Source organism: Bos taurus, chromosome 2, assembly GCF_002263795.3.
Source record: "Bos taurus isolate L1 Dominette 01449 registration number 42190680 breed Hereford chromosome 2, ARS-UCD2.0, whole genome shotgun sequence".
Classification (NCBI taxonomy): Eukaryota; Metazoa; Chordata; class Mammalia; order Artiodactyla; family Bovidae; genus Bos; species Bos taurus.
In genome coordinates, this window is record NC_037329.1 from 115,427,971 (window position 1) to 115,451,592 (window position 23,622).

The 23,622-nt window shown below is 38.8% G+C and overlaps 1 protein-coding gene across 1 annotated transcript in view; it reads left to right on the forward strand.

The window, feature by feature from the left end:
- Positions 1–23,622, forward strand: part of COL4A3 (collagen type IV alpha 3 chain) — a 160,006-nt gene that overhangs the window by 109,958 nt on the left and 26,426 nt on the right. The window contains exons 19-34 of the mRNA NM_001166529.2: positions 728–812; positions 2,262–2,297; positions 4,283–4,447; positions 5,981–6,073; positions 6,589–6,684; positions 8,399–8,469; positions 9,419–9,601; positions 11,580–11,748; positions 14,145–14,237; positions 15,233–15,334; positions 16,212–16,309; positions 16,884–17,034; positions 17,402–17,515; positions 18,510–18,677; positions 20,290–20,379; positions 20,740–20,874. Of these exons, the coding sequence (NP_001160001.2) occupies positions 728–812; positions 2,262–2,297; positions 4,283–4,447; positions 5,981–6,073; positions 6,589–6,684; positions 8,399–8,469; positions 9,419–9,601; positions 11,580–11,748; positions 14,145–14,237; positions 15,233–15,334; positions 16,212–16,309; positions 16,884–17,034; positions 17,402–17,515; positions 18,510–18,677; positions 20,290–20,379; positions 20,740–20,874 (1,849 nt within the window). The remainder of the gene's footprint in view (positions 1–727; positions 813–2,261; positions 2,298–4,282; positions 4,448–5,980; positions 6,074–6,588; positions 6,685–8,398; positions 8,470–9,418; positions 9,602–11,579; positions 11,749–14,144; positions 14,238–15,232; positions 15,335–16,211; positions 16,310–16,883; positions 17,035–17,401; positions 17,516–18,509; positions 18,678–20,289; positions 20,380–20,739; positions 20,875–23,622) is intronic.

A 23,622-nucleotide genomic window follows, 5' to 3' on the forward strand; every position in this document is an offset into this window, starting at 1 on the left:
TCAGTAAACTAATTGGCCCCATGAAACATATGAAAAAAGTTTTTTTAAACTTTTATATTTCCATCTTTTTTTTTAATGCTCAATTCCACATAGTTTTGCAGCTACTACTGACTTCAGAGAAAGTTTTGCTTTGGAAGAAGATGGTTAAGGAAATGAGCAGAAGGTCCATTGATCACTTCAGAAATACTAATAATCCTCAGCCCTTGGACTAAGGAAACATTTGTCTGAAGATCAATGCTGTCCTGAAATTTAGAGAAACAATGAAGTATTTTTTTGATGTATACATCCCAACGTACTTTGAAATAAATTTAGTCCACAGGACAAGCATTAAATATTTTCATTTAAAAATGAAATAGAATAAAAAATATCAGAGTTGATCATATGTTGTAAGAAGTTACTCTTTTGTAAAACTTTAATTTCTATATACATACTCACACATATATAGATATGTATATATATATTTAAGAGTGTGTATATGATTTGGGCTACATCATAAAATGTATTTCTAAATGAAAGCCCATGAAATATCCACTGTCATGATACCAGGTTAACTTTTAAATTTATCCATCCCATAAAACTGCCATGTTTTTCTAACACATAAGCCTGTGAATTCAGGAAAACAAGGAAAGTATCATTTTAGTCAAAAAATATGAAATTGAAGTAATTGTATTTGGCGAGTTACCATAAATAGCTATCTTTTTTTTTTTCAATTTCATTTTCCTTTAAGACAGAATATTATGACGCATACCAGGAAAAGGGAGATGAAGGAATTCCAGGCCTACCAGGGCCCAAGGGAGCTCGTGGCCCGCAGGGTGAGAATAATTTTCTTCCTGAAGCATTTGCTGATCATCGTGTGTCTTTCATTCATGGCAAAATGTGTTTCTAGACCTAGAAACATGTGTTTCTAGACCTAGAATTTGCAAGAGGAAAGGAGCAGTCTCCTAATGTTCATAGGTGATGGTATTTTTTGATGTTTCCTAATTTTCATATTTTCCTAAAAAAATTCCTTAGGTGGTATACAGCAGACAGTAACTGCTTATCTTTATGCATAATTAAATATCTTTAAACATAACATTCATATCTGATAGGAAGACATTAACATAGCCAGAGGGCAGGGAGAGGGAGTGTCCAAAACCAGCAGTCCCAGAGGGATTACAGAAGAGAAAATGCAGCCCCGAACAGCTCTCATTTGAGCAAATCTACACAAATAGGGACAAGAAGGAACTGAAGCCCTTGGTTCCTGATTTCCAGGACCATGAATTAAAGTCACATTGACTTATATTCTGTCCCTTTTGATGGGTTGAGATGATCTTGGCTAATAAGCTCTTGTATCTCACTGCACATTGAAATCCCCAAGAACTGCTGAATAAGAACCATGTCCCCATTTCTTCCCCATGATTCTGATGTAATTGCCTGGAGGAGGGCCCTGGATACTGGCAGGTCATAGAAGCTCCTTAGATTAATTCTAATGTGTAGCAGGCTTGAGAACCACTGATCCAGGAAAATGATTGATATAAATAAGATTTCAAAGGAGAATTTTATTTAAATGTATAAAATTCTCATTGTTTTAAACAAATGGACAGATAATTATTAGACAAAGGTTTTAAAAAATCTGATACGCTCACTACAAGTTACTAATATATGTCAAAGAGTTAGAACCCTACTCGGTGTTGTAGCTATAAGTGGTCTGAGATGGATCCAGGCCAAACTTGAGGTTGTTGACAAGTTCAGCTATTTGACCTTCTGGCCTCTGAATCATCCCAGCAAAGCACTAAACACAGAACAGCTCTTAGGAAATGTCTGTGAGTTATCTGAAGATGATAAAGCACTATAGTTTACTTAAAAAAAAAAAAAGTATAGTTGATCTGCAATATTATATTGGTTTAAGGTGTACAACATAGTGATTCAATACTTTTGTAGGTTATACTCCATGTAAAGTTATTAAAAACTAAGGGCTGTATTTCCCTGTGCTATACAATATGTCCTTATTGTTTATTTATTTTATACATAGTAGTTCATGTCCCTTAATGCCCTACTTCGCCCCCTCCCTGTTTTTGTGTGTTAGACATCTAAGATGAACTTAGTTTCTTCTTCGCAGTTTGTCTAAATGACTGAACTTTTCTCACACTTACTTATGTGAGAGTAGAGGCAAAGTATGAAAAATGTATTGGTAATTATCATTATATTGCCATCTAAGGTTTCAATAACGGAAGGAGGGGATATTTCTATCTTTGTGAACAATTACTGTTATGTGTCCTCAGGTCCCAGTGGTCCCCCTGGAGCCCCTGGAAGTCCTGGTATGTACATGTTTCTCAGATACCAATACAAATACTATCAAAAGGAAAACATGCTGCTTTCTAATGAGTTTGCATTATTTGCATAAGAGTGATGTTTCAGTAATTGATATACAAGTGTTTCCAACGTCTTCATCATTAACTTTGGGACCTTCAGAGGAAAAGGGAGGAAAGCTGACACAAAGTGACACAGAAATGCTCTCTTTCACTCGGCAGTAGTTTTAACTACTGCTGAGCTGCCCAGGTAGCACTAGTGGTAAAGAACCCGCCTGCCAACACAGGAGACATGAGAGACACCGGTTCAGTTCCTGGGTGGGTAAGATCCCCTGGAGCAGGGCATGGCAACCCACTCCAGTATTCTTCCCTGCAGAATTCCATGGACAGAGGAGCCTGGCGGGCTATAGTCCACACGACTGCAGAGTCAGACACAACTGAAGAGACTTAGCACACATGCATTTTTAACTGTCAGGCAGTAACTTTGGTGTGGGAGCAGGAGGCTTGAAACTCAGAAAAAGGCACAGAGAAAGAAAAACATTAATTTTGTGGCAATTAGGTTGGTTAAGGTGATAGTTTTCATAATGTGTCACAAGTTGCCTAAGGAGACATAGATTACAGTTTTTATATTTTAACATATATTGTTTGTGGTACATACACAATTCTGTAAAGTGTAAAAATATTCATGAGTCATTAGAGTGGTTGCCTCTTGAAAGAGGAAGAAGAATAGGGTCAAGGATGGTTAGTTAAGGATTAACTACAGTGGCCTCAGTTTTAACTGTCATTCTGTAATGGGCCATCTTGTCAAAAGGAAACAAAACAAGAACAAAATAGCAAAGATTTGATAAAGCCTTGCATTGATTATATTTCTTTTTTTTTCTATACTATGCTGTATATTTTAAAAATAATTTTGAAAATGAATTAAGATAAAGAGAGTGAAGGACTATATGTACATTATGATTTTATTGTAAAAGAAAAGAAAAAATGTATACATATTATGTGTACTTGCATATACATGGAAAAATATATAACAAACTCTTAACAGCAGGTATTTCTTGAAGGTGAAATGATGCAAATGGAGATTTTAGAGGTCCGACCAAATATTAAGAAAGAGCTCCTTCCAGTAGTCTTCCCAGGTGGCTCAGTGGTAAAGAATCTGCCTGGAATGCAGGAGACACAGCAGACGTGGGTTTGATCCCTGGGTCAGGAAGATCCCCTGGAACAGGAACTGGCAACCCACTCTACTATTCTTACCTGGAGAATTCCATAGATAAACGAGGCTGGTGGGCTACGGTCCATAGGATGGCAAAGAGTCAGACACAACTGAAGCTACTTAGCAAGCAGCGCACAAGACAATTGGCAGAAATAAACTTCAAACGGGCTTCCCTGGTGGCTCAGTAGTAAAGAATCCTCCTGCCAATGCAGTAGACGTGGGTTCTATCCCTGGATCAGGAAGATCCCCTGGAGAAGGAAATGGTAACCCACTCCATTATTCTTGCCTGGGAAATCCCATGGACAGAGAGCTATAGTCTGTGGGCTATAGTCCATGGGGTTGCAAAAGAGTTGGACATGACTTAGCAACTAAACAACAACAAAAGTTCAATTACAGTTTTCTCTTTCTTATTTGAGACACTGAAAGATAGGCATCTTCTAGTCTCTAAAAACAAAATTACAAAATATTTACCATGTATTGAGTAATTTCTTCTGAAATCCGTTTGAATCAAGAGATTACAGTGAATCCCAACTTCTGTTTCATTCCCTTGTAATAAAGCACATAAGTTACCTTGTGGGAATGGAGTGGTCTGAGCTCTGCTGTATTGTGGTGGTTGAACCAGGTCACAGGTGAGGGAGAGAAGAAAATTCACTTTGTTTCATATGCTCTATATACTTTTCGATTGTACAACGTTTACAAGACTATCTCCCTTTTGCAATTGAAATGCATATGTTAATCAGGGGGAACTTTTTAAGTACAATAAATGATTATTTTTTCCAAGGGTCATCAAGGCCTGGCCTCCAAGGAGCCCCTGGAGTACCCGGTGTGAAAGGAAGTAAAGGGGAGCAAGGGCCCCCAGGAAAGACTGCAGCGGGGCTTCCGGGGTCCCCCGGCTGTCCTGGTTCTCCAGGTCCTATGGGGTTCCCAGGACCTCCAGGCCCACCAGGTAAAGATGCTTCATGGCGCCCTTCTGTGCACGATACCCAATGACAGAGGTGTGCCCATGGGGGCAATGAGCCTTACATGCAGCTTGGCCATCCGTGTGGATCTTAGGTGTTATCTTTCCACTGGTGTTTCATTTTATTAGCTGCCTGTAAAAGCGTGACTGCTTGGCAAGATCAGCCCAGCAGTAGCCCGAAGACAGAGAGAGAGGCAGGGACAGAGGAGTGGAGCAGAGAAGGAGTGACTGTTATCACGTTGGCCTAGGCCAAGTGCAACGTCTTATTCAGTTCCTGGAGACTATCTTCCAAGAAGCTGTATAACTTCGTCTCAGGATACACTTTTCCTGGGGACCAAGAGGCAAAAGTTTATCTAGGGATAGGACTAACACCCTACCACCATCACACACACACACACACACACACACACTTCCAGACCCTGTTTCCATGGCTTCCAGGCCATCCCATGCCTTGGCATCAGCAGGAAAGCTCCAGAGCAGGAAACTATAGGTGAGCAACGTGAACCGAAGCAAGATGCTGCCAAGTAGAGTGGATCAGAAACCTCAGAGCTGCCGCCCAGAGGATGTGAAATGGTACCTGGAGGTTCTGATGAAGTTGTCCTTTTCTCCCCATCCTATGACAGAGCCACTTCACAAAATGTGTTGGCTGATAGGAGTCTAGAACCTCAAGAACATACACATCACTCCATGTATTTTAAAATGCCTTTCCTGGCAGGTACCTAGGAGGTCTTGTTTTATACTCAGCCCTCCTACTAGCCTTAAGAATCTTCCAGAGATCTTTTTAAGAAAGGAGGAATCATTATTTACAGACAATATTATTAAAATGTAAAAATTAAGAAAATAATCTGGAAACCTTAATAAAGAAATTCAGTTAAGTACCTAGTTATATGAACAATATTAAAAAATAAATAAAAGGAGTTCTCTGGTGGTCTAGTGGTTAGGACTTGACGCTTTTACTGCCGTGGCCCAGATTCAATCCCTGGTCAGGAGAACTAAGATCTGAGAAGCTGAACGGTCTAAATAAATAATAAATAAAAGCTTTCCTCTAGGCTAACAACCATCTAAGAAATTATCCTACTAATAGACATAATGTCTAAGAACAAATCTGTTAAGGAGTGAATCTATGTGGAAAACAAAGCAAAACTAAACTAAAATGCTTCCCTATATGTCAGGGCTCTTAGCCCTCTGGGTTTTTTTCCCAAATGTAGGTTTTGTGTCCTCATTTTATTTCTGACAAGCCTGATGTGCATAACTCCTGAAGCTCAGGAATGTTTGAGTCAGAATCTGGAACCCGGGGCACCTGCAATAGAACTGCATCCTTATTAAAAAAAAAAAAAAAAATCGTGTGTGTGATGTGAAAGGAAAGCTGGTCAGTCTTTTCAGTTGCAGATAACCTTCACAAGATTCAACTTGCAAAACAGAGATGGGGAAATGCATATAAAATAAAGACATTACTAAAACACTTGCTAATTGAAAAAAATACTTAAATAAAAAGTTAGCTTTGGTGTTGTCTCTTTGCAGGTGGTATTGTTTTTCGCGAAGGTCCACCTGGAGTCGGTGGACTTCCAGGCCATATAGGGTCTCCAGGTATCCCAGGAGTCGGTGGACCCAAAGGTTAGTTCAGTTGGTGATGTTCGATCAGAATGAGTCATTCTCATCACCTTCATCATCACTTATTTTATACTTCCCAGAGACAGTGATCCCAAATAGCAGACAGTCACAGATGGCTTCTTTTCCAAAAGGATTACCTAATAGTATTTATTTCTCTGGAAATCAATCATTTATTTAGCACCTGTGCAATAAATCATTGGCTGTTCCTAGCATGTGAGTTTTATCCTGCACTCAAGGAGAGAAAAACTGAGATAGTAAATGTTTGTTACTGGGCTCTTCGGATTTCCTTTCTATAATGCAAAAAAAAAAAAAAGCTCAGATATGATAAGCAGATATAATAGATGAATTATTTTTATGAATATACATGTCCTAGATATGTATGAATGCATACATAATTTTCACTACATTAAGAAAATTTGGATGTAATAAATGATCATGTGGTTGGAATTTTCAGTCCTTTCTGAGGACTCGGGTTTGTGAGTGGGATTTTGAGTGATGCAAGTGTGTTCTCATTGCAGGGGAGCCAGGCCTCTTGTGTACACAGTGTCCTTGTATCCCAGGGTCTCCAGGCCCCCCTGGATTTCCAGGCTTAGAAGGCGAAAAAGGATTCCAAGGTAGGACAGTTTACACCCAAGTGTTTTTGCAAGTACCAGAAGGCTCTGCTCACTGGACAGAAAAAAAAAGACATCAGATTGCTCAATGTCAGGATGTGGTCTATGTGAATTTGGAGGGAAACCTTCAAAAACACACTCTGTTAACATAAAGAAAGCCAAAAACCCCATAAAACATGGCATTTCCCTCTATTGCATTTTAGTTGCTGACTACCTGAGACAAGCCTGAGTGGAAAGGATGGGGCAAAGAACAGGGGAAGTATTTTTCTGCAGCTTCTATTTAGTACCCAAGTCTCTGGGGAAAAGTGGTGAAAAACCAAAAGGAAAGGAGGAGAGAAGGAACAGAAGGAAAGCTATCGTAGTTTTCCTACATCCCCAGACTCATCTCTGACCCAAGGCTTGAGATGCAGGTGGGCAGCTCATTGCTGCTGCCCAACCAGTTGTATTGCTATATTTTCCTTGGTTTCCTTACGTTTGAGGAACTACAGCTATAGCTTAAAGAAGATGCATAAATGGTAAAACTGTTTTAATTACTATAAAAGAATTCTCCTGACTCAAATCTTGCATGAAATAAAATATGAATAAACATTTGTTAATAAACTGACCTTAGATCCATCCAAAAGACCCTCTAAAGGGATCCTCTTTACCGAAATATTTAAATACCCAGAGGAACTATACAGTTGTACAGCAAAACGCAATTTAGCAACAGATATCCAGAGCCTCAGAAAGGTTTTTACCTCTTTGGACCTGGAGGTACACTTTTAGGAATTTATTGTAAAGGGAATTATTGGTTAAGTTTGCAGAACTAAATATGGGGTATTTATCATAGGACTGCTTACAACAGTTAAAATTGAGTAAAACAATTCAAATGTCTGAAAATAGAGACTTCCCTGGTGGTCCAGTGGTTATGACTTTGACTTCCAATTTAGGGGGTGAGTTCAATCCCTGGTCCAGGAAATAAGATCCCACATGTATCTCAGGCAAAGAAGCCAAACATAAAACAGAAACAATATTGTAACAAATTCAATAAAGACTTTAAAAATGGTCCATGTCAAAAAAATCTTAAAATAAATGTCTAAAAATAGCTGTTTGCTGAATAAATGATCTGGCAACCCACTCCAGTATTCTTGCCTGGAGAATCCCATGGACAGAGGAGACTGGTGGGCTGCAGTCCATGGGGTCGCAGAGTTGGACACAACTGAGCAACTAAACACACGTGCACATGCACATGCACACCCACACAATAAGCTACAGCCATTTAAAGTGAAGCTATAAATCCATATTTATTGACATATGCATAGTATGACACCAAAAAAGTATATTATGAACTCCTATGCACTTATGGATATAAAATTTATGAGTAACACACATGAAAATTTTAGTGAATATTATCTTCTGGTGGTAGATTTATGCACGATTCTTATTCTCTTTCAGTATAATTTTTTTACCATGAACATCCATTACTTTTATCATTAGAAAAAAATTAATGTATTCCTTAAAATTATAAAGAATTTTAGGAAGCTAAAATTTGACTACTTATTTTGAACATTAACTCTTTTTCCAGTTTTTTAACTCCCATTGTCATCCTCCACTGTGTTTTTTAAGATAGAAATTTTCTTTCTTCAGAAGAAAACACCCTATTTTCCTCACACACTGCATTACCCTGGCTACTCCAAGTTTGTGTTCAATGACTGCTTAATAATTTACTGCTTTGCAGGAGAACCAGGGGCAGCTGGCATTAAAGGAAGCCCAGGGTCCCCAGGAAGTGCTGGTCTTCCAGGATTTCCAGTAAGATTTCATAGTTTTGAAGCTTTATTTAGGTTCAATTTGGAGCACTCTGGAGATAATGGTTGCTGTCCATGTAAGTTGTCAGTTTGGTGCCTCAGAAAGAGGCTTACTTAATAGTAAAGCACTTAGTTGATACTTTTGGATTGAATGAATGAATGAATGATGTGTGAATGAATAAGTGAATTCATGAATTTATCATCATTTCAAATGGTATCAGAGACAGAAAGTAGATCAGTGGTTACCTGAGGCTGAGATTGGGAACAGGGATGGACAGCAAGTAGATCTGAGGGAATTTGGAGGGGTAATAGAAATGTTTTAACACTGGATTGTGGCGATCGCAGCTCAATGTGTAAATTTACTAAAAATCATTGAGTTATAGTCTTACAAAGGATTCATTTTATGATCTTTAAATTATATGTCAATATAATTGTTAACACATTAAAATCAGAAAGTTATATTTGGATAAATGCATTTAAATCAATTTATCCATGGATATATATTTTGGGGCTTCCCTGGTGACTGAGACAGTGAAAGAATCTGCCTACAATGTAGGAGACCTGGGTTTGATCCCTGGGTCAGGTAAATCCTCAATAAAATTGTTAAAAATTTAAAACCAGAAAGTAATATTTGGATAAATGTATTTGAATCCAATTATCCGTGGGTACATATTAAAATTTACCAGTATTCAAACATAATCTGACTTATGATAATGGTGGCATCATATTGAATTATATTATTATAGACGTTGCATTGAATTATACTAACTGAATTTTTTTATAGTTTTGGAAGTACAAATAAAGCCAAAAACCTTGACATACTTGTGGGTCAAAGAAAGTGTCTGGAAAATAATTTATGTTCATTACAATTGAAAAGTTCTTACTGACATTTTTTTAAGATTGATAAGAACAACTGTACCCAATGCAATGGAGACATTTCTGTACTACCCTAGGGATTCCCAGGTGCTCAGGGTCAGCCAGGACTTAAAGGAGAAAAAGGTGAAACACCTCGGCCAGAGGGAGAAGTGGGTGCCCCAGGGGATCCAGGACTCCAAGGACATCCTGGAAGAAAGGGCTTGGATGGCATTCCTGGAACTCCGGGAGTGAAAGGATTACCAGGACCTAAAGGAGAACCGGTTGGTACCCAGCAACTTTTTCCAAATTACCTTCCTTCTGAATGAAGGGCTCTAAAGTTAAGACATCAGCTGGTCTCGTTTCAAAAAATTATTGGTCGTTCAGCACAGTTCATCCCTCAAACCAGAACAAATATTTATAGTATTTTGACAAAATAAATATGTAGCACTCAATATCTTTTTTTCTCAATGATTTTTCAGCCCAAATAAAATTCCACATTGACAATGATCTTGTCTCATACACAAGTAATAATTCCACATTTGTATCAAATGAGTTTATAGGGAAGTTCAGAAAATGATTAGTAACAAAATTTTAGTCAGTATTTTGGGGACATTGTTCATTCTTTTAAGTAAAAATAAATGCCGAAAGGACAAAATATTTAATGTAGTCAAAAAAATCTAAAGTGTTGTCATTTACAGTATTTAAGCTTGTATAAATCCTGTCTTTTCATGTACAGAATCTCTCACATGTTCAAGTGAGAAGTTCTTACTGACCTTTATTTTTAAATGTCAATGAGGCAGAGGCTGACCACTTATCACATCTATTTGAGAGGTTCACAAGGCATGCTACCCAGCGTGTCCAAGGCTTATCAGTGTCATCCAATCAAAAGTGTTCTACCTTGAACAGGGAAACTTGGAAACAATTTAAAGCTTCATTCACAAACCCTTTAATATGAGAATATGAATTGACTCCCCAAATGTAGAAATGATATGCAATCTTTCCTACATCTTTTTGTGTAAAAAACCCTCTTTGGCCAGAGCAGCTAGTAGTGTCAATGTTTCAGATTCATCTTTGGCAAACTGCCAGCTGTCCCTCCAAGGAGGTAGTTATGCTTAAAAAGGGCTGGAGTACAGAATTCTTTTGTTCTAGTATTAATACAGTCCATGAAAGTGAAAGTTATAGTCACTCATTCGTGTCTGACTCTTTGCGACCCCATAGACTGTAGCCTGCCAGGCTCCTCTGTCCATGGAATTCTCCAGGCAAGAATACTGGAGTGGGTTGGCGTTCCCTTCTCCAAGGGATCTTCCCTTCCTGAGGATCAAACCTGGGTCTCCTGCACTGCAGCCAGATTATTTATCATCTGAGCCACCAGGGAAGCCCAATACAGTCCATATGATACTCTTATTTGCCTCTCCCTATTTTTTTTATTAGTTCCTATTATGTCCCAGAAAATAAGGGAGTATCAAGGAGCTGTTTTGAGTCTTACACCCTGCCATCATAAAAGAGGGACATTGAACAATGAAAGTGGTGCAGAGGGTAAAGAATCTGCCTGCAATGTGGGAGACCTGGGTTTGATCCCTGGGTCAGGAAGATCCCCTGTGGAAGGGAATGGTTTCCCACTCCATTATTCCTGCCTGGAGAATCGCATGGACAGAGGAGCCTGGCAGGTTACAGTCCATGGGGTCGCAAAGATTCAGACACAACTGAGTGACTAACACTTTCACTTTCACTTGGGGAGAAAGAGGAACTTCGGTTATTTTGTCAAATTCAACTTTAAAAGATATGACTCATTTTCAAAGCTAGAGATGATGAAATTAACAACAACAACAAAGGATTTAAGAAAAAATACAGACTCAATATCTCCTCTGTAATGAAGATACCTGGTGAAAACCAATCAAATGATGATTTGTTGTACTGGGTTTATTTTAGAAATGTGACATTAACATGAATGTCAACTCTGATGCCATTTGCATTGTTGGCCAATTTGAGCTGAGTTTTCTGGGCTGTTACATGCATAGCATCCCATTGTAGGACATCTCAAGTGGGACTTGAGAGAGTTAATGACATGTTGCTGGATCCCAAAAGGCAGGAAACAACAGACATCATTCAGTGCTTGTTTTAGAAACAATGCCTTCAATAACAACTGCCTTTTAATTCAGGATCTTCTCAATGATGACCTAACTGGTATTCATATTCATGTGAGATTATGTAAGGAGATACTGGATGAATCACTATCCAAATATATTCCTATTGATACAGGCCCTGAGCGGTGAGAAGGGGGACCCAGGTCTTCCAGGGGATCCTGGTATCCCTGGGTCCCCAGGACCCATAGGACCGGCTGGACCATCAGACTATGGACCACAGGGAGAGCCTGGTCCAAAGGGAGCCCAAGGACTTCCTGGAGCCCCTGGACCACCTGGAGAAGCCGGTTGGTTAGTTTTCTTTCCAGTCCTGTTTTCCTGTGGAGTGGGTTGATGGTTCCTAGAGCTAGAGGGAATGTAACTACTCCAAGACTAATGAATATATAGAAACTTACTTCTAATAAGAAGACTGTGTCGACTTGTAGACTCTGGGAAAGAACATGGAGGCTGTGGTAGAAAACAATGTTACCGAGCAACGCTACTGGGCAATGCAGCTGAAATTTCCTAGGAATAGTCTATATCCATTCCTGATATAGATAAATGGAATGAATAGATCCTAAGAGATGAGTGGAAGTCAGTTATGACAAAAAAGGGGGAGGCAGAAACCTGTAGAATTGACCTTGAGACGGCGCTTCCTAGCCCCAGGGCCCACTCATGTTATTGCAATTTGTTATTTTTGATCCATAACCTTATAAATGGTTTATGAATAAAACTTCAAAATATCTAAGGCAAATGAAGAAAAGTTGTATTGACAATAGTCATAAAGTGCCATTGACTTTGGGATCTATGTATACTGAACATAGCTGCAGCATTCAGGAGGGATTGGACCCTCATGTTCACCTGTGGTGGAAAACATGGCTGAAAAGGAGAATTTCCTGTTACTGACAGTGTTAAGTAATGCTGCATTGGTAATTTTTTTACTTCTAAAATCACTTTAGTGATTCAATACCAGTGGTCTCCAGATCTTTTTATAGAATTCCTCACCAGGAATAAAATTTTGAATGCAGTATCCCCTGTATTACTCACATACATTTATATATACATTCCTTGAACAATACTATATGGGAGTCAGGGGCACCAACTCTACACGAGTATAACTTAGAGTCAGGTTTTCTGTGTGCAGCTCCTCCCTATCTGTGTATTCCAATCTAGCCTGTCATGTAGTACTCTAATATTTACTATTGAAAAAATCTGCCAATAAGTGGGCCCTTGCAGTTCAAACCTATGTTGTTCAAGGGTCAAAAGTACATTATAAATTGCATGCATGCATTTCTGTCCATACACATATGTAAAGCTTATTTTCTGGTTATATGCTTATATGAGCTACATGAGTATTTTTTTCTGCACCTTACTTTAAGGCTGATATTCTAATCCAAAGATTGGCACATTATAGCAGACCACAGTCTAAATCCAGCCCACCGCCTACTTATGTACAGTCTACAAGCTAAGAGTGGTTTTTATATTTTCAATTTATTGGAAAAATTTTTTTGAATAATATTTTGTGACATGTGAAAATTACAGGCAATACAATAGACACTAAAAGTTGTATTTCCTATTAAGTTTTATTGGCACACAGATTGTTCCTCACTATTCTCACACTAGGAAAGCAGAGTTATTTCAACAGAGACACATCTGGACCATAAAGTCTAAATTATTTACCATCTGTCCCTTTAATGAATAAGTTTACCTTCTTCTAATTCATCTTCAAATCCTCCTCTGTTCTTTAAAAGGGAATTTTAATGAAGGACTCCATTGTCATAAAATATATTATCATCAAATTTGTCCCATCACATTACTATAAACTTGTTTTTTCTGTAAATATATGAATATATGGGTGATTCTAATCAGTAAAAATTATTTTAATATTGGCCACTGTTTTAAGAGGGCTTATCTAGTGGCTCAGCAGTAAAGAATCTGCTTGCAATGCATGAGAATCAGGAGACCCAGGTTTGATCCCTGGGTTAGGAAGATCCCCTAGAGGAGGGCATGGCAACCCACTCCAGTATTTTTCCTGGGAAATCCCATGGACAGAGGAGCCTGGCAGACTATGGTCCTTGGGGTTGCAAAAAGTTAGACACAACTGAAGCAACTGAACATTCGCACACGCGCACTTTGGTCAGAACATGATCTCAAATCTTTACCTGGGAGGCAGTCATTATTTCTTCAACACACGAGGAACTCAGATTAAAAAGCATGCCCAAGCTCACAAACCTCACAAAGAGCAGGGACAAGATTCAAGCCCAGTTCAACTTGTCAAGCCTCACTTCATGCTTTATTCAGTAAATTATACTGTCTTCCTGTAAAAACTAGTCACCCAATAAATATTCCCTAGCAGTAAGGCTGAATTCCATATTATCAATATTTTTTTTAGAATAGGTTCTCTTTTAATACATCAGCATGTTGGACTATTAACTAAAACAAGGCTTAGGCAATAACAGATACTTATAAATAGTTGTCAATTGAATAAGAGAGTTTCTTATTCAATTTGTCAATTGAATAAGAGTCTCTCAATTGAATAAGAGAGCTGGTCATCTTTAAGCCAGGTTTGAAGCCTATGGAAGCAGAGATTATTTTTTATATCCCTTTGGGTATGTTTATGAATCCCTTATAATTATGTTTTTCCCTTCTGAACAAATAAAAACTTCAATATGCAAACCAATCTTATGCTGTAAATTTTCTTAAGGTCCTGAGGGAGAAACTGGTGTTTCAACACCAGTCCCAGGGCTCCCAGGACCCCCTGGGCCTCCAGGCCGTGCTGGCCCCCGGGGTCCACCTGGTGAGTATCCCCTTTGGCATGTGGTACATGGGAACAGATGGCACCCTGACTCTCCTGGTTATAACTCTCCCATTAGAAGGAAAACAGATTCATTGGCTCCAGTAAAGAGTTCAGGTCACAGGGGACAACTCAACAGACAGGAGACTTGCTGTTGTCCTTTGAGGTTATCTGGACTATTCCCATTAGTACTTCTGATTCCAAAAGAGAATCAATACAATTCCTTAAGAGGGATTGAAGAGAACAGACTTCCTGGATTTTTGGTGGAGGAGCAAGCAATGTGAACTGGTGGTTGATTGGGACAGTTCCCATAGTTTCTTCATTTGAAAGTTTAACTTCTTTGCCAACATCATCTAAAACTTAACATTACATTCATGGTGGGGGGGGGGAGTGCATGTATAATTCATTTTAGAAGTTAAAATTATATTTTCAAAATTATTGACAATATCATATATTAATGCATATATATGGAATCCAGAAAAATGGTACTGAAGATCCTATTTGCAGGGCAGCAAAGGAGACGCAGACATAAAGGTCAGACTTCAGCACACAGTGGGGAAAGGAGAAGGTGGGATGATTTGAGAGAGTAGCATTGAAACATGTACGGCACCATATGTAAAATAGACAGCCAGTGGAAATTTGCTGTATGATGCAGGGAACCAAAGCCACTGTGCTGTGACAACCTAGAGGGGTCAGATGGGTGGGGGGTGGAGGGAGATTCAAGAGGAGGAAGGAGACGTGTATACCTATGGCTGATTCATGCTGGTGTAAGGCAGAAACCACCACAATTTATAAAGTAATTATCCTCCAATTAACAATAAAATTTTGAAAAATTATTTGTGCTTCCTAATGATAAGCTCATTAGATAGAAATGGGTAGGAAGTTGGGCTTATTATTTCTTAATTTCCAAAAAGGTCTGGGACGATGCAGAAACAAACATCTTGTTTTATGGCAAGATACAGGGAAGGTGCTGACATGGATGTCTGTGTGTTTTCAAGGTATCCCTGGATCCACAGGAGAATGTGACCTGGGTCTCCCAGGGCCTGATGGTGAACCAGGAATTCCAGAAATTGGATTCCCCGGGCCTCCTGGACCTAAGGGTAAGTTTTCAAAAAATTTTAAACACATTGTGGATATTTATAAAATGTAAACACATGTAATGAATAGCGTAGGAAATATCCATTAAATCCTTCAAAATGATGTTTTCCACTAGTCTTAAATGGGGGAAAAATCTTACAATAATTTTAAGCAAAAAAGGAAGAATTCACATTTTATGCAATCTCATCTCAATCATATTTTTTAAAATACACAGAAAAAAACTGGAAGGAAATTCACCAAAATGGTAATAATGATTCTTTTTGATTGTGGGATTGTAAGGAATTTATTCTTCTTAATAGATATCTGTCTGTTTTTGTTGTTGTTTAGTCACTCAGTCATGTCCAACTCTTTCAGCCCCGTGGACTGCAGCACGCCAGGCTTCTCTGTCCTTCACCATCTCCCAGAGTTTGCTCAAACTCATGTCCATTGAGCCGATGATGCCTTCCAACCGTCTCATCCTCTTTTGCCCCCATCTCCTCTTGCCCTCAATCTTTCCCAGTATCAGGTCTTTTCCAATGAGTCAGTGCGCACATCAGATAGCCATGTAAAAGTTCATTTGGCTGTACACTGTATGTGAAATATACTTTTTTTAAAAAAGCAGCCAAATTGTCAATTAGTATCAGTGGTTTAAACTAGAATTGCCAGAATTTAGTGGCTATAAACAACAAAAATACAGAAGCTAATTTTTTTAAACTGGGAACCAATGTAGTCTAATTTGGAATTGACTTTTTTAAAGTGCTAATTTAGCAGTTGTCTTTCTCATTTTTCAGACTTTCATGAAAACACTTAAGGCTACTTGCCTTGCAAAAGCACTTTAAGATGAGAGAGCTACTGCTTAGGCTCTTTTAAGACTTATAACTTGTATTATTTTTTCTCTAGGAGACCGAGGGTTTCCAGGAGCCAAAGGATCACCAGGTTGTCCTGGAGAAATGGGAAAGCCAGGCTTACCTGGAAAGCCCGGTCTCCCAGGAATCAAGGTCTTGGAGAATTAAAATTTAGACTAATATGGGGGAGTAGAGGGGCAATTACAGTTGGCCAGTTCTTATGCCCCTGCCAGTAGGGGATGCTCTACGTGCAGAAATTATCAATATATTTGTAGATAATGAAGATACTGATTTTTTTAAGTTTCTTTAAATTATTCCTCCCCTTTAGAAAGGAGATAGAAGGTGTAAGAATACCAAGTTGCCTCTCTATTTCTTCTTTAATCTTCAGAAGCATTCAGAGTTCTTAAAATGGAAAAACTTTAGAAACAAACATGGATAGCTATGAGAAAAATTGTCAAAAGAAGAGATATCTAGACTGTTGGTAGGAAATTCCACAGTCTTAAAAAGTGGAGGCTAGGAAGAATTAGTAAGCACAATTTTATTTAAAAGGTCAGCAACTAGAGTTGAAAAAGGAAGTGGATGGAATGGTGGTGACTATGCAGAAAGGGATGTAGAACCTCCATCTTGGATATATTATTTTCAAGTAAATAGCTCTAAAGACCAGTCTATAGTCAGTAAGAATTTGAAAGCATGATGCAGTGAAACTAACATCATTTTTGTGCCCTAGGGAGAGCCAGGACTAGCCATGCCTGGAGAACCCGGAGCGCCAGGTTTGCCAGGAGAAAGAGGCAGCTCTGGGGAAAATGGAGAAATTGGACTCCCTGGACTTCCGGGTCTCCCTGGAGTTCCAGGAACTGGGGGTCTTGATGGACCACGAGGTACAATAGCAAGTATGGTTACCTTTTTCCACTGTGAGCTCAGCTACAATGCTGCCATTTGAGTGTGCAAGTGCTCTACAAGTGAAGAATTCTTCTCAAACTTCTAGCTCAATAAATAGAATGTGGGAGGCTTCATTACTTTTCCATTCAACTTTCCATTCCATTGCTGCCCTACCTTTGTTCCCCCCTTCTTCCTTCCTTCTTTTCTTTTAACCAGTGTCCTCTGTATTAGACATAGGACTATGGTACTATCAATGGTACTAAATATAAGTTCCATTCAGGGGGGAAAGTTATAGGAGAATGACTGGAATAGCAATACTAGACCCTGGGTTGGGCACCTTATTGTGTTTTGGACTCTCTTTTGCAGGGGATCCAGGGAAGCCCGGGCCACCAGGAGAAAGAGGACCCCCAGGAAGGTGCACAGAGGGTCCCAGGGGAACTCAAGGACTTCCAGGCTTAAATGGATTGAAAGGGCAACAAGGTAGGGGGAGGCCCTTGAAACCAATCACCAGGTGGACAAGTGACATGGGACTCCTACTCTGAGCTTTGCTGCCTAACATGAGAACTGTCCAGTAACAAGTCCCGACCACTGTTCAGTGGGAAAAGTGATTTCAAAAACAGAAACCTGTTGTCATAGAGTCATTGCAGTGAGTACCATCGAGAGAGTAAGAGACCTTAAGTTACCTGAAGTTACAGTAAAATTGGTCTGTGTCTTGTATGCAAGAAAATATGAACACTGAAATTACATACAGATATATATTTACATGTATATATGCACATATAAACTCTCAAAAATATTTTACCTTGAATACTTTTACACATATATTAAAGTGATAAATTTATCCTAATTATTGAAACAGAGTGAATGTATGCAAATATATATGTTTTTATAAGTTACAAACTAGAACATATAGTCAGTTGCTTTACAAGCAACATAAAAGATAGAATATGAAAATAAATCTAATTATGAAGATTAGGTGGTCATGGAAAATTTACTATCTTTTTGGCTTCTCTCAACCAGATTTGTGAACTATTTCGGGGGGAAAAAATCCTTCAAGACTCAGCTACCACACTTTTAATATGTTCACAAGCTAAATTTTAGCTAAAATGCTAATTGTTGTAGTGGTGCTATTATTGTTTCCAGAATCATCTGAGACTTGCCAGATGAGTGGTTCAGTACCAATCCTGCAGGTTAAAGACTGAGCCATGGTCAGAAAGTGCATTCCCAAGATGTGCCTGCAGGACTAGAAAATAAATTTAAATTCTACATTATCATCACTTCATGAAGCATTGAAACACAGAATCTTAAAGCCAGAAGGGATCTTTGAATTCTACAAAAGGGGACCTAAATCAATTAGATACGTGTGTGATTTGCTCAAATCACAAAGCTAAATATTTAGAGCCATGAAATATATCTGGAGTTGGTGGGGAAAGCAATTGTGTGTTCATTTTTTCATTCATTCATTTATATACAGGCAGAAGAGGTGAAACAGGGCCAAAGGGAGACCCAGGTATCCCGGGCTTGGATAGGTCAGGATTTCCTGGAGAACCTGGACTACCAGGAATGCCAGGTCACCGAGGGGAGATGGGACCACCTGGTCCAAAAGGATATCCAGGAAACCCAGGATTTTTAGGGCCACCAGGTACCCTTGCTTTTGTTATTCTTCTTCCCTCTTCTTCCATATTTTCCTTTTAAGTTACTGTTGTTTTGTCAGTCATGTTTCTACTTGTTTGCCTTAGCATGAATAGAATGCTATATTTCTAATTAAAAAAAAAAATAGATATGCAACAAATAACAAAGGTTTACTATATAGCACAGGGAACTATTCTTAATATCTTGTAATAACCTATAATGGAAAATAATCTCAAAAATAATATATGTGTGTATGTATGACTGAATCACCTTGCTGTGCACCTGAAACATTGTGAGTCAACTATACTTCAATAATATATATATATAAAGAAAAAAATAAAAACTCACAACAACAAAAACAAGCAAAAAAAGACTTTAAGACCTGTAACAATAAAACTCCTAGAAGAAAAATAAAATTACAAATTCAATCTCTTCACTTCTTATAGATCTATTCAGACTTTCGATTTCTTCTTGAGTCAATTTTGGTAATCAGTGCCTCTCTATGGAGAAGGCAATGGCACCCCACTCCAGTACTCTTGCCTGGAAAATCCCATGGATGGAGGAGCCTGGTAGGCTGCAATCCATGGGATCGCTAAGTCGGGCACGACTGAGCGACTTCACTTTCACTTTTCACTTTCATGCTTTGGAGAAGGAAATGGCAACCCACTCCAGTGTTCTTGCCTGGAGAATCCCAGGGACAGAGGAGCCTGGTAGGCTGCTGTCAATCGGGTCGCACAATGTTGGACATGACTGAAGTGACTTAGCAGTGCCTCTCTAAGAATTTGTCCTTTTTGTCTAAGTTATCTAATTTGGTGGCATATCATGGTTCATAGTATTCCCTTATAATTCATTTTATTTCATCACTTTTTATGGTTTGTATGTTTGGGGGAGAATGTTTCAATAGTCTTCTCATGGTGTAAGGACCTCACTGATCTCTCCTCATGAGAAGAGCCCAGAACAACATTAACATATATACACGACCATGTGTAAAATAGGGAGCTAGTGGGAAGTTGCGGTATGGCACAGGGAGCTCAGCTCGGTGCTCTGTGATGACCTAGAGGGTTGGAATGTGGCAGAGTGGGAGGGAAGCTCAAAAGGGAAAGAATATGTGTATACTTACAGCTGATTCCTTTTGTTGTGCAACAGAAACTAATTTAATACTGAAAAACAATTATACTCAAACTTTAAAAAGTTTAAAAAAAATTGGACAAAGGACTCAATCTGCTAATTAACCTTTCATTTATACTACTGAGCCTCTAGTATATGCCATCACTGTTCCAGGCCCTAGATTCATCTAGAGACAAAGGCTGTGAAGGAAGTATGATAAGGGAATATAACAGAAAGTTATTGATTGAAAGTTATTCGGGAGGAGGAAAGGCTCCCGAACTTCGGCCATAGTCTCTTCTCACCCACAAGTGTGATGTACTACCAATGACTTCTACATCTGTGAAGTAAGAAAAAGGCCATTTCCTGATCCGTCTCATAGACTATTATGATTATTTTCCTATTTACAGAAACCATTTTTTTAACTCTCTTTCCTCTAAGTATACTTTATTTTATGGAGTATTTACTTTTCTCATTATTTACAACATGTGCTGCCTTGTGTTAATTTCTTTCCACAGGTGAAAAAGGAATAATGGGGATGATGGGGTTTCCAGGCAACATTGGTCCCCCAGGGCCTCCTGGGAGCCCAGGCACCCCAGGACAGAAGGGTAAGTGATGGAGTATCTTTCAGCTATTAGAAGGTATGAACAATATTCATTTAATTAGCAGAAAAATAAATTGTATTTTATCCTTTGAGGAGAAAGTATTTCTGAGGGAATCGTATATTTAATTTTGCAGTTTTCTGTATTCCTTTTTCCAATTTGAATAGAGGCATATTTTTCTCCCTATAGGCTTTGACCTCTACCCTCATGTGGCTGCCTGTTTAGGAGCAACTATTCATCAAGTTCTTAGCCCTATTAACCTTTTTTGGTTTATTTGTCTTGTTTTATGATAAGCACTGTTAGCTTTTGAATCCTCATGGACTTCTAAAGAATTAAGGAACTGATGCTGTTATTCCTGTCTTTTAGGGAGCTTTGGAATTCCAGGAGTAAAGGGCGCTAGAGGACCCCCAGGAGCCCAGGGGGAGCAAGGAGAAAGAGGAACTCCTGGGTCTCCTCAGATATTCCACTTAGTGGGGGACAAAGGGGAGCCAGGACTCAAAGGTAAAGACTTCTCTACATTTAGAGCAGAACATCAGAGCTGATTCTGGGACTAAGAAATTATCCAGGAAAATCCCTTTAGTTGACATATGAGCACAGTGAGGACCAGGGTTTAATTTTGCACCCAAGCTCACAAAGCCAGTTGATGGCTAAGCTCCACTAGAACTGGGTTTTGTGTGCTTTAATAATAATACATCACCTCTTTAATCATAACTTTTTATTCTAAGTTAATTCTGCATTTCAGTCTGCTGTCTTTAAACTATCACCAGTCAATTTTTAGATTCTAAGCCTCAAAGCTGCACTTTGGCCAAGAATGGTGAAAATGAAACCTTTAGAAAACTCCACATAAAAAAGTTCCCTGGCGGGAATAGAAATCTCCACCTCAAATTCTACTCTATTCTATCAACTGCCAGGATGAATTCTTCTGATTGCATCTAAAAACTGCTTCTCATGCTCAGAGACCTTTGGAAAATAATTACTGAAGAGAAAATGTGTTTTGATTACAAGTCAATGCCTTAAAAAGGCTGAGAATTGTTAGCTATAGCTGTTAAGTTCAAATTCAAACCCATTCACATTATTTCAAATTATTTAAGCTCTTTGTATGACAGGTTTCGTCATATGATCAATGCAATCAATATTAAATCAAAATTCAAGAAAGTCTGCCGTGTGGAGAAGGCAATGGCACCCCACTCTGGTACTCTTGCCTGGAAAATCTCATGGACAGAGGAGCCTGGTAGGCTGCAGTCCATGGGTTCGCTAAGAGTCGGACACTACTGAGCGACTTCCCTTTCACTTTTCACTTTTACGCATTGGAGAAGGAAATGGCAACCCACTCCAGTGTTCTTGCCTGGAGAATCCCAAGGATGGGGGAGCTTGGTGGGCTGCCATCTATGGAGTTGCACAGAGTCGGACACGACTGAAGTGACTTAGCAGCAGCAGCCGTGCAGTCTTCCTGATCAAATTGAGTAACTTTAGTAAAACAGAATTGCTGGGTAAAATTAAATGTTTGCAGATCAAACTTACATAGCAGGGAAGATAATGTGTTTGTAGTTGCAAAACCATATAAAGTTTTGGGTAATTTGTAATCAATTTTGTGAAGTCAGATTGTATTCAACAAATATTTACTTGTTTTTCAGGTAAGGATTTACAGTCCAAGTACAGATTTGATTTTAAAATTCTGTATAGAATTCTGTAGACCAAGCTGGCAAGCTAAGTAGCCATCTCTCCTAGAATTTGGAAGGACTTCACATAAGTGACTTCGACCAGTGTTCTGGAGAGTGATTGAATCCAACTGATTCTCTAACTTAAAAAATGGCTAAGCACTGGAAAAAAACTACAATTTTTTTTTTTTTCTATAAAGGAAAATGAGCAAGTCAAGGTCTTTGGGGCGTGTGCACATGTGCTAAGTCACTTCAGTCATGCCTAACTCTAAGGTCTTTGGGATGGTCCCCCACTAATCTGCTGTCAAAGAGATAATTTAGTTCTAGGTGCATACAGAAGATTGTGTTGCATTTTTAGCAATGAAATAGAAAGTAGTATTAATTTTATAAAACTCCTCTAGAACTGGTCTAAGTCAAGATATAAAAAGAAAAAAAAAATACTGGCACAAATGTCCAGTCTTCATAAACAAACACTGCTTCGCTAAATTATCCTAGATGATTTAAGTAGTGTTGCAAACATTTTGGGAAAAAAAATATGAATAGCATATCTGTGCCTGCATAAACTAAAATTTGGCTCTAACATCATGAATGCACAATGGAGACTAATTTATAATTGAAAAATTGTTTCTGTGAAATACAGAGGGACGCATGTTATTTCTATGCTTCTAACAAAGTACAGTATACATGGAGGCTGTCCTGTATGTTTCCTTTTGGCTTTTCAAACACATAACCAAGGAGCAGAGAGTGAACAACAGCAGCAAAAGATCATACTATCTAGGCCTCTCTAATTTCAATATGATTCTTTTTTTTATCTGAATTTCTGACTTGAAAACATCCATTGCAAATAGTGGAAGAGCTATTAAGGGTACAAAAAAGCAGTCTTCCTCTCCTTGAGGAGTCTGCATGGGAGATTTAGGCATATGTACAAAGAGAAGGAGATGGCAGCCCACTCCATTATACTTGCCTGGGGAATCCCATGGACGGAGGAGCATGGTAGGCTACAGTCCATGGGGTCTCAAAGAGTAAGGTACGACTTAGCAACTCAACAACAACAAAAAGAAAATGAATAACACAATAGAACTGTTGTGTTACTTTTAGCAAAGACCTATGAAGCCCTTCCCACATGCAGGTACTATTCCAAATTTTACAAACATTGACTCATTTAATTCTCACAACAACCCTACGAATAGATGATTGCTATCATCCCCTTTTACAGATGGGAAATAGAAAGGTCAAATTACTCAGTGTCATTCTGATAGGAAGTGCAGAGATGGACCTCACTCTGATGTGGTTCCAAAGTCCATACTCACTGAGGGCGAATGGATACATGTGTACGTATGACTGGCTCCCTTCACTGTTCACCTGAAATCGTCACAGCATTGTTTGTTAATCAGCTATACCCCAGTACAAAATAAAAAGGTAAAAAGCAAAGTCTACACTCAGCCTTCTCACTCTGCTGTCGGCTGGGTACCAAGACACTGAGCTCTGTGGGAGATGAACAAAGCAGAGAATACCTCAAGTGGGGTAGTCAAAGAAGCCTCCATGAGCACAGGAAACTGTATTCAATATCCTGTAATAAACTATCCTGGAA